Genomic DNA, 11,898 nt, shown 5'->3' on the forward strand with positions numbered 1-11,898 from the left:
TAGGATGGGAATAAAACACAGACCTACTAGAGCATGGACTTGAGGATATGGGGAGGGGGAAGGGTAAGCTGTGACAAAGTGAGAGAGTGGCATGGACATATATACACTACCAAACGTAGGGTGGATAGCTAGTGGGAAGCAGCCACATGGCACAGGGAGATCAGCTAGGTGGTTTGTGCCCCCCTAGAGGGGTGGGATAGGGAGGGTGGGAGGGAGGGAGGAAGATGCAAGAGGGAAGAGATATGGGAACATATGTATATGTTTAACTGATTCACTTTGTTATAAAGCAGAAACTAACAAACACACCATTGTAAAGCAATTATACTCCAATAATGATGTTAAAAAAAAAATACCCGGAGACAAATGAAAATGTCACACCACGACTCAAAACCTATGGGATGCAGCAAAAGCAGTTCTAAGAGGGAAGTTTATAGCAATACACTCTTGCCTCAGGAAACAAGAAAAGTGTCAAATAACCAAACCTCACACCTAAAGCAAGTAGAGAAAGAAAAAAAAACAAAACCCAAAGTTAGTAGAATGAAAGAAATAAAGATCAGAGCAGAAATAAATGAAATAGAGATGATGTAAACAATAGAAAAGAGCAATGAAACTAAAAGCTGGTTCTTGGAGAAGATAAACAAAACTGATAAACATTTTTAGCCAAACTCATCAAGAAAAAATGGGAGAGGGCCCAAATCAATAAAATTAGAAATGAAAATGGAGAAGTTACAGCCAACACCACAGAAACACAAGGATCATAAGAGACTACTACAAGCAACTATACACCAACCAAATGGACAACCTAGAAGAAATGGACAAATTCTTAGAAAGGTATACTCTCCCAAGACTGAACCAGGAAGAAATAGAAAATATGAACACAAAAATTACCAGTGCTGAAATTGAATCAGTCATTTAGAAACTTACAACAAGCAAAATTCCAGGACCAGATAGCTTCACAGGTGAATTCTACCAAACAATTTAGGGAAGAGTTAACACCTATCCTTCTGAAACTATTCCAAAAAATTACAGAGGAAGGAACACTCCCAAAGTCATTCTCTGAGGCCACCATCACCCTGATACAGAACCAGACAAAGATATCACACACAAAGAAAGAAAATTACAGACCAATATCACTCATCAGCTTAGATGCAAAAATCCTCAACAAAATACCAGCAGACCCACTCCAACAATATATTAAAAGGATCATACAACAATGATCAAGTGGGATTTATCCCAGGGGTGCAAGGATTTTTCAATATCTGCAAATCAATCAGTGTGGTACACCACATCAACAAATTGGAGAATAAAAACCACATGATGATATCAATATATGTGGAAAAAACTTTTGATAAAATTCAACATCCATTTCAGATAAAAACTCTTTAGACAGTGGGCACAGAAGGAATATACCTCAATAAAATAAAGGTGATATGTGACAAACCTACAGCTAACATACTCAATGGTGAAAGCTGAAAGCATTTCCTCTAAGATCATGAACAAGACAGGGATGTCCACGATGTCCACTCTTGCCACTTTTATTCAACATAGTTTTGGCACTCATAGCCATGTCAATCAGAGAAGAAAAAAAAAATAGAAGGAATCCAAATTGGAAAAGAAGAAGTAAAACTGTCACTGTTTGCAAATGACATGATGCTGTACATGGAAAATCCTAAAGCTGCTACCAGAAAACTACTAGAAGTCATCAATGAATTTGGTAAAGTTGCTGGATACAAAATTAGAACACAGAAATCTGTTGCATTTCTATACACTAACGATGAAAAATCAGAAAGAGAAATTACAGAAACAATCCCATGTACCATCACAACAAAAAATAAAATACCTAGGAATAAACTTACCTAGGAAGCAAAAGACCTTTACTCAGAAAACTGTAAGACTCTGATGAAAGAAAACAAAGACGACCCGAACAGATGGACAAACATACCATATTCTTGGGTTGGAAGAATCAGTATTGTGAAAATGACTATACTACCCAAGGCAATCTACAGATTCAGTGCAATCCCTAGCAAATTACCAATGGCATTTTTCACAGAATTAGAATAAAAAATTTTTAATTGTATGGAGACACAAAAGACCCCGAAAACCAAAGCAATCTTGAGAAAGAGAAACGGAGCTCAAGGATTCAGGCTCCCTGACTTCAGACTATACTACAAAGCTACAGTCCTCAAAACTGTGTGGTACTGGCACAAAAACAAATATAGATCAATGGAAGAGGATAGAAAACCCAGAAATAATCCCACGCACCTACGGTCAATCTATGACAAAGAAGACAAAACTATACAATGGAGGTGTTGGGAAAACTGGAGAGCTGCATGTAAAACAATGAAATTAGAACATTCTTTAACACCATACACAAAAATAAACTCAAAATGGATTAAAGACCTAAATGTAAGACCTGATAGTATAAAACTCTTAGAGGAAAACATAGGTAGAACACTCTGACATAAATCGCAGCAATATCTTTTTTGACCCATCTCCTAGAGTAATGAAAATAAAAACAAAAATAAACAAATAGGACCTAATTAAACTCAAAAGCTTTTGCACAGCAAAGGAAACCATAAACAAAATGAAAAGACTACCCACAGAATGGGAAAAAATATTTGCAAACAATGTGACCCACAAGGGATTAATCTCCAAAAGTTACAAACAGCTCATGTCCTTTGACAGATGAATGGATAAAGAAAATGTGGTACATAATATACAATGGAATAGTACTCAGCCATTAAAAAGAATGAAATAATACCATATTCAGCAACATGGATGGACCTGGAGATTATCACACTGAGTGAAGTAAGTCAGACAGAGAAAGACAAATATCATATGATATCACTTATGTGAAGAATCTAAAAAAAATAATAATACAAATGAACATATTTCCAAAACAGAAACAGACTCACAGACTTAGAAAACAAACTTATGGTCACCAAAGGGGAAAGGTGAGAGAGAGGGAAAAATTGGGAGTTTGGGATTGACATATACACACTATTATATTTAAAATAGATAACTAACAAGGACCTACTGTATAGCATAGGGAACTCTGCTCAATATTCTGTAATAACCTAAATGGGAAAAGAATGTGAAAAAGAATATATACATATATATGTATAACTGAATCACTCTGCCATACACCTGAAACTAACACAACATTGTTAATCAACTATACTCCAATAGAAAATAAAAATTCAAAAATAAATTTCAGAACATGAATAAGATAAAAGAGCATGTGTATATTTTAATAAAATATATTTACAAAGAAAAAGCAATGAATAAAAATAATCATAAGGAAAACAAAGAAAAACGTAGCCTAAACTCCAGCTTATTACCACAACAGTGTTCTTCTTCGTACAAAGTTTATGCAGAGATGAGACCTCCCCTGAGAATTACCTGTGGTCGGGAAGAGAAGGGAGGAGACTAGGAGGTGTTCAGGGTGGGAGTGAGCGAGGAGAGAGCTTCAGCGACTTAAAGCCTATTCAAAAAGCAGTCACCGTGTTTTTCCTGTAAACTATTGAGATTTATCATTTTGTTGGGATTTTAGCTTTTTCTAACTACCAGTATTGGATACTTTTTTGGGGAAGGACTGCTGTTGTCATTAAAGGACACCTTCCAGGCAAAGTGCCATCCAAGTGAGCCCTGAGTGATGAGTGGGAGTTTGCCAGGCCCAGGGGTAGACTAGGGGTGGGGAGACCCAGGATAGAGAATTCTAGGCAGAGGTCACTCATGGCACATGCCAGAGGGCAGTGCACCTGAGTGCATCCATAGAGCACAGGTGGCCCACGGAGACAGGGGTCAGGCTCCTGCGGATCATGTCTAACTGTGCTGCTTGTCAGCTGTTAATCAGTCTTGTCAGCACTTGGTACATAGCACAGCCAGTCTCTAGGGGCAGGACAGAAATAAAGACGCAGATGTAGAGAACAGACTTGAGGACATGGGGAGGGGGAAGGGTAAGCTGGGATTAAATGATGTTCCAAAGCTCACAGTGAGCGCTTCTGCTCCAGACCTTAGGAATGCAGGATAGATGATAGATTGTGTGAAGCTGAAGGTCACCAGGAGTTGTTGGCACCACTGTAGTATTTACTGCAGGGCACCCCCCAGGGGTCTTCTGGATTGGCTCTGGTCGAAATGAGCATGTGTCTTTACCAGATGGACTGGCTGGACATCTCCTGTCCCTTCTGAGACCAAGGAGGAGTTGTGTTGTTGACTTGAGGAGGAAAACTAAAAATCTAAGGAGATTTGTGATGTTTGTTAAAATAACCACTACATTAATTGAACATGTAAAGTAAATGTATCCGCGCTTAGGGCTTTGTGTGTTTCACATACATGATTTACATCCAGTGTTCAGATGAGGAAAGGGAAGCTCAGGGAGGGTGAGTTACCCCCCTAGTCCTGTTTTGCAGGGAGGCCATGGGATAAACTGCCCCCCTGTGTTGACTACGGAGATGATCTTTAAGAGGACAAAAACGTTAGTATGGTTTGTCAAATTTTGCTTTTAAAAGGCATGTCTGTCAAACTTGTAGGTGGAAAGCGAGACCAACGTCCTGCAGGACGGCTCCCTCATCGACCTGTGTGGGGCCACCCTGCTCTGGAGGACAGCAGATGGCCTCTTTCACACCCCAACCCAGAAGCACATTGAAGCCCTGCGGCAGGAGATCAACGCTGCCCGGCCACAGTGTCCCGTGGGGCTCAACACCTTGGCCTTCCCCAGCATCAACAGGAAAGAGGTGGTGGAGGAGAAGCAGCCCTGGGCGTACCTCAGCTGTGGCCACGTGCACGGCTACCACAACTGGGGCCATCGGAGCGACACGGAGGCCAACGAGAGGGAGTGTCCCATGTGCAGGACTGTGGGCCCCTACGTGCCGCTCTGGCTCGGCTGCGAGGCGGGCTTTTATGTAGACGCGGGACCGCCCACTCATGCTTTCACCCCTTGTGGACATGTGTGCTCAGAGAAGTCTGCAAAATATTGGTCTCAGATCCCACTGCCTCACGGGACTCACGCATTTCATGCTGCCTGCCCTTTCTGTGCCACGCAGCTGCTTGGGGAACAGAACTGCATCAAATTGATTTTCCAAGGTCCAGTTGACTGATGCCCTTTACAGCCATCGATGACGACTTTATTAACAAGTTACTGTGAAGATTTTGCCACTAACTCTAGATTTTACCTTTTTATAATACCGTTCATTAAGGGGAGGCGTGTCCTGAGGCTGGGAAAAAAGAAGGGCGTGGTGATGAAACATGCCAGGCATTGATGATAACAGTGGTGTGTTGCATGCTCAAAATAGCAGCATCCTCATTGAAGTCTGCTTAATTAAACCATAATATCTTTGTAACAATTGGATTTAAAATGCCATGCTTTTATTTTAACCTTGGGGTTTTTAAAACAAGTTTTCTTTGTTAAATTTGGACAGGACTTTAAATTCCATTTTAAAACTGTAGAAGAAATTTACTCAAAAGTTGTTGGCTCTTAACTGCAAACTTCGGTGCTGTGTGGTGTAGGTGTTAGACATGCCGTATCTGGAAATACTTGATACAGGTTAGAATCTGGCCAGATACCAAAGGGGCAGCTCTATAAGATGATGTTGGGGGACAGGAGACCTTAGGCACAGGTGATTGTTTTGAAATCTGGGGCTTTTCTCTGATTTTTCTTTTGAGGGGAAGGAATATTCATATGTTGTCATTTTTTTTTTAAACTTCGGTGGAATTTAATTACTTTATACACACATTCATCAAATACCTTGGCATTTCAAACAAAGAGTTTCCCTTAACTTTTTAGTCTGCCTTTTGTTATTTTTGGTCTGACATGGTCTATCCCTGATTCTCATCTTGCATGGCCAGAACTGTTTGGTTGATTAAAATGTAGCTGCTCTTAAAAATTCATTAACTGAGAGTGATTATTGCAGCAGAAAACATGGCCCAGGTAATATAATACCAAGTTGACTTGCTTACTGAATAATTTAAGAGTGATTAAAAATAAGAGTTTACTTTTTAAAACTACTCGTTGGAATTTCCTAAGTTTTTCTTAAGAAAGCCAAAATTCCGTGAACTTGAAAAGCAACATCTTACAACAATACAGTCAGTTTTGTTCACCGCCTTTCTGCCATCTGTCACCTTCCCTTGCAGCTTACAGAGCCCTATAAGTTTTGAAAATGTTTGTAAATCAAACTAAATTTAAATGTGATCATTAGATATACACAACACCAAGTGGTACATCTGCAGAGAGCATTTGAAATTACTGATTTCAAGAGAGCAAATGAGTGTTTACTGAGGAATAATTAAATCAGAATTTCATATGAGCTCCACCAGCCCTCTCTGTTAGTTTCATTTCATTTTGAATAATAATTCTTGGATGTTCATTCTCTGTGCTCAGTACCAGTGTATCAGTGTTCCCGTGACGTAAAGATCCTTTAGGACATGCGACTACCAGAGCTGGCTGGGATGAAACAGATTCCTGCCACATGGAGCAAGTATGTTTAAATTAACATCCTCTTAAATTGACCATTGCAGATTCATGCTGCATTTTTTTAACCTTGGTAAAGATATATGATTTATATGATTCTAATATACTGCATTCCTATTTGAATTGGTTTTTCCATGGTTTGCCTACTAGTAAATATTTTGCCTATTTTCAATTGTCCTAACCCATTTTGAAAGCCCTTTTCCTTAACGTGATAAGATCTATTAGTCTGATTGCTGCTGCTTAAATTGACTTAATATATAAAAATGTCATCCTCTCAGTTTTCAAATAGCTTTACTTTTCAGTGGAGATTATTGTTTATGAGGTGTTTTTGTTTTGGTGATTTTTAAGTGCTGTGAAAATCCAACCACAGTGCTCTCATTGATAGCTTACTCAATTCTGTATAGCTTGCTTGACCTGCAGACAGAGAATGAAAGAAAACAATTAAATTGCCCAGAATATATCCAATGCCTTTTGATGTAGCCAGAGTCTCCTGTGATTAGCTTTTACAGATGGAATATGTCTTTTCAGTCTGTGCCGCTTTAGGCTCCACAAAATGATACAGGAAGCACGCGGTTCCTTTTCTTGCGATGTGGTTTGAAAGTGGTTTGAGGAGTCTTGACCACCCTAAAAACCATCTTGTAAGGTAAATAAATAGTCTTGCATCTAGAAAGGCTGCATTTTACCTATCAGAAACTTTTTTTTTTCCCAGAAAGTTACCATCTGATATAACTTTCTCTTTCAAGGACTATAGTAGTTCAAGGTCTGGTAGTTCCACATGCAACATATACCCCAAAATAGTTATCTTCCAACCTGAGAAGTTTGACTTTTTAGTAAATTTGGGTAGAAATTCCAAGCTCTTGGAAGGGGCAACAGTGACCCCTGCACCTCTGTTAACACCACATCTTTTCCTTTGACTTCCAAGTGAGGTCCCCTCTCCCCTGCCTAGAGAACCACAGAGAGGTGGCCCGTTTGCAGAAGGAAGCCAGGCTCATCTTGGCCACTGCTAGTAAGATCTGCTAACTTTGGTTAATGAGACTTTTTTTTTCTCTGGAAAAAATAAAGTGAGAATAAAGAACTCTAGCTCAGAGTACAGTAATACAGTTCAGAAAAGGTAACTTCTCAGAGGTTATGTCTGCTTTTATGTCTTGCTTGACATCACATTCAAGGGCAAATTCCACTCCCCAGGTGTACACATAGGAAATTGCAGACCAGTTATCCTGATCTCAGCCTGACCGAAATGCCTTTTGTGACTAGGTTTCCAGAAGAGCTCCAATGATGTGTTCCCATAGGTTTTTTTTTCCAGTTTTTTTCCAGTTGTTTACGCCAGTTTATTACAAAAAAAAAAAAAAAAAAAAAAAGATTTAGAGTGAATGGGATACAATTCTGAATATTTTTCTAGTCTGGAATTTTTTTTTATTATTACTAATCGGTGCTGCCAGGTCATGCATGCTGCAACTCAACATTTCCCTTATTTGGTTTTGCTTTTTGCAAGAAGGGCTACAGTTCACACTGCAGAGTAAGTATTAAGCTTTCTGGGGTTTTTTGCCCTAACTGTAGCCCAAAATAATTAAAATCTTTTAATATAAATAGAGAGCATATTTATCATTCCTCGATAGTTAATTATAGAGTTTGGTACCTTTGTGCCTCAGGGAAGCCACGTGACATAACTGGTTATAGAATTTCAGGGTTAGGGTTTAAAGAAAGGAGAAAGCCATTGGAAAAATGATGGGCTCCTTTAAGGAGACGAATGAATCTGGATGCAGAAATATGCCAGGAACTGGCATATACATGATTGTAGTAGAATTTATTTCCAGTAGCAGTAGGGAAATTATTTAAAGTTATTACATCTACTATATTAGCAAAGTTGAGGAGAACTCTTTTCTTCATAAAGCTTCAATGCTTTATTTTTGCTTACATTAAAAAAAAAAATTCAAACCCCTGTCATTTGGGAGCTCAGTATTGTTATTTGGGCACTTTTTGAGAGTTGAAAAAGGAGCATGTTTTCTCTTTCTTAATTTAAGCATCACATAGATTATAGAATTGTTACCTGCAGTTCTATGATTTTGATCAACTTTTCTTTTTAAAGCCATTCTGTTCTTTGGATTTGCATGAAAGGATATATGATCACAACATTGTCAATTCTGGCTAAAAAACTTATCTTCATTCAATCCTGCCTTGTAACAGTGGAATTTCTAATAGACAAACCACAGAACCTTGATTTTAAGCCGGATCTAGTGCTGTTCTTTTGGCTGTAGCTCTTACATCCCCAGAGTTTAACCTTCATAGGCTGGGGGTATGAAGTTCCTCTTTTAATGCTAGAAGGAGAGCACAGCTCTGTTATCATTTCTTTATGACCTAGTCAAAGACCAATGAGACAACTCCAGGATCTTTTTAAAAGAATGTAAGCATTACTGAATCAGTAAAACAGAAGAAGGTTCAGTATTTCTTCTTAGTAAAACTAATATCCTCTCAAGTTTTCACCCTCATGCAGAATCCCTAGAGGAAGATAGGGAAAAGCAAGTATTTTTCCAGTTCTACTTAACTGTTTCTAAACAAAAATAAACTCGATGAAAGGGAAGTTGTTTCTTTTTAGCTGAGATGACATATTGTTTCTCTGTTTTAAATAGTCTAGAAGCTAAGAGGTTGGTCATATTTACCATGTATAGTGTTATGAGCAGTTAAATTTTATGGATATATTTGTAAAACTGTTCTTTTATATTTCATGTCAAATTGAAAAGTTTATTTCTTCACTGTTATATCTGTGGAAATACAAGCCATTTTACAGGAAAAATCTTCAGAAACTATTAAACGGATCTCAGTATGTTTGTGAGTCGTTGTCTTCATCAGGACATTAGATAGGAAGTGGATATAAAAGTTAGACTTGACTTTTGCATTTTTCAAACTTATAATTTGATCGCAGACAGTTGAGCTGATCATTGTTTTATATTCTGCACAATACCTATTTAAACCTAGATTCTGAAAAATCTCAATTTTTTTATCTGAAAAATTCCATTGGTGTTTATATTTGTGACATTACATCACTGTCAAATAAATCTCACTTCTAGAATTTAACCTGGCTTGTAGAATTAATGGATTTTCTGTATGGCCATTATAGTCATATTGCTACCTTTGTGACAATCTTCATTCACTTTTAACAACATAAGCATTATGTGTAAGCCTCCAAGCCTTAAACTAGTATGTCTTTCATAAGAAAAGGTATTTGACAGTTTTTTTCTCATCGCATTGATATTTAAGGAGTCTTAGTATTATTGAGGGAAATAGATTTTTCATCACCCCCCAAAATATACATTTATATAGGCTTTTATTTCAGTATTAAGTATTCTAACACTTTAACAAATCTAAGATGCCATGATTTGTAAGATGCGTTATTACAGAAAAACATAGCCAGTTACTATTGTGGGATGTATTCTGTTTTACAAGGGTGCCCGAACTATTCAATGGGGAAAGAAGAGTATTTAACACATGGAGCTGGGATAACTAGATGTCCACATGCAAAAGAATGAAGTTAGACCCCTACTTGACACAATATACAAAAATTAACTGAAAATGGATGGAGAGCAAAGACTATAGAACAGAGTAAACCTTTGTGACCTTGGATTAGTCAATGATTTCTTAAACACCAAAAAACACAAACATAAGAAAGAAGATAAACTGGACTTCAAAATTAAAATATTTTGTGCATCAAAAGACACTCTCAAAAGTAAAAAGAAAAAAAAAAAAGATAACCCGTACAATGGGAGAAGATATTTGGAGATCATATAACTAGTAAGGCAATTGTATCCAGAATACATGGAGAACTCATAACTCATCAAGAAAAGGACAGATAACCCAGTTAAAAAATGGTCAAAAGATTTGAATACTTTTCCAAAGAAGATACACAAATGACTAATAAGCACATAAATATTCCCAACATTATTAGTCATCAGAGAAATGCAAGTTAAAAACCACAAAATACCACTTTATACCCACTGTGATAGCTAAAATCAAAAAGACAGTAACAAGTGTTGAGAATGTGTTGAAAAATTGGAACCCTCATACACTGTTGGTAGAATTGTAAAATGGTGCAACCACTTTGGAGCAACAGTTTACAACTCCTCAAAATGTAAAACACACAGTTACCACATAAGCCAGCATTTTCACTCCCAGCTATATACCAAAGAGGATTGTGAAACTGAGCTTCTAGTTTGTAGCAAATAGGCTTCATTCAGCCTGCCCTGACTTCCAAAGGGCAGATTCAAACAGCTGCAAATCAGGAAAGGGAGAGAATGCAGAAACAAAGGAGAAGCAGTCAAGTAACAAAAGTGTAGCAACAAGGCAGGATCCTGGTTCCTCCTCAAGGAATATAAATAACAATATAACCTTTGAGTTCTGCAGGAACTAAGGCCCCAGCCAGATGGAGGATGGTAACTTCAGGCTGAGCGCAAGGTTCCTGGAGCACCACCCTGTTACCTCACCACCAACCAATCAGAAGAAAGTCACACACCCTGCAGCCCTCATCCCAAATTTTGTCTATAAAAACATGTCCCTGAAAACCATCAGGGAATTCAGGTTTTACTGAGCATGAGCCACGGTTCTCCTTGCTTGGCCCTGCAATAAACCTTTCTCTGCTCCAAACTCCAATGCTTCAGTTTGTTTGGGCTCACTGTGCATCAGGCACACGAACCTGCCTGCGGTAGCAGTAGTAATGGCTGCACAACTCTGAATGTGCTAAAAGCAACTGAGTTTTATACTTTGAAGGGGTGACTTTTATGGTATGTGAATTATATGTCAAAACTAATTTTTAAAAGATACATACTAGATGCTGGGAGAGGAGAGAAGATGGCGGAAGAGTAAGACGCGGAGATCACCTTCCTCCCCACAGATACATCAGAAATACGTCTACACGTGCAACTGCTCCTATAGAACACCCACTAAACCCTGGCAGAAGACCTCAGACCTCCCAAAAGGCAAGAAACTCCCCCACGTACCTGGGTAGGGCAAAAGAAAAAAGACTAAACAGAGACAAAAGAATAGGGATGGGACCTGCACCAATGGGAGGGAGCTGTGAAGGAGGAAAGGTTTCCACACACTAGAAGCCCCTTCGCGGGCGGAGACTGTGGGTGGCGGAGGGGGAAGCTTCAGAGCCACGGAGGAGGGCGCAGTAACGGTGCGGAGGGCAAAGCAAAGAGATTCCTGCACAGAGGATTGGTGCCGACCAGCACTCACCAGCCCGAGAGGCTTCTCTGCTCACCCGCCGGGGCGGGCGGGGGCTGGGAGCTGTGGCTCGGGCTTCAGTCGGATCCCAGGGAAAGGTCTGGTGTTGGCAGTGTGTAAACAGCCTGAAGGGGCTAGTGCGCCACGGCTAGCCGGGAGGGAGTCCGGCTGAAGTCTGGAGCTGCCTAAGAGACAAGAGACCTTTTCTTCCCTCT

At 39.1% G+C, this 11,898-nt stretch overlaps 1 protein-coding gene across 4 annotated transcripts in view; it reads left to right on the top strand.

The window, feature by feature from the left end:
* PELI2 (pellino E3 ubiquitin protein ligase family member 2) overlaps nucleotides 1-9,433 on the top strand; it is a 207,476-nt gene extending 198,043 nt beyond the window's left edge. For all 4 annotated transcript variants that reach the window (XM_024134062.3, XM_055088449.1, XM_055088446.1 and 1 more), the window contains one exon: nucleotides 4,533-9,433. In XM_024134062.3, the coding sequence (XP_023989830.1) occupies nucleotides 4,533-5,099 (567 nt within the window). In that variant the 3' untranslated portion in view covers nucleotides 5,100-9,433. The remainder of the gene's footprint in view (nucleotides 1-4,532) is intronic.
* The last annotated feature ends 2,465 nt before the right edge of the window (nucleotides 9,434-11,898 follow it).

Source organism: Physeter macrocephalus, chromosome 11, assembly GCF_002837175.3.
Source record: "Physeter macrocephalus isolate SW-GA chromosome 11, ASM283717v5, whole genome shotgun sequence".
NCBI lineage: Eukaryota > Metazoa > Chordata > Mammalia > Artiodactyla > Physeteridae > Physeter > Physeter macrocephalus.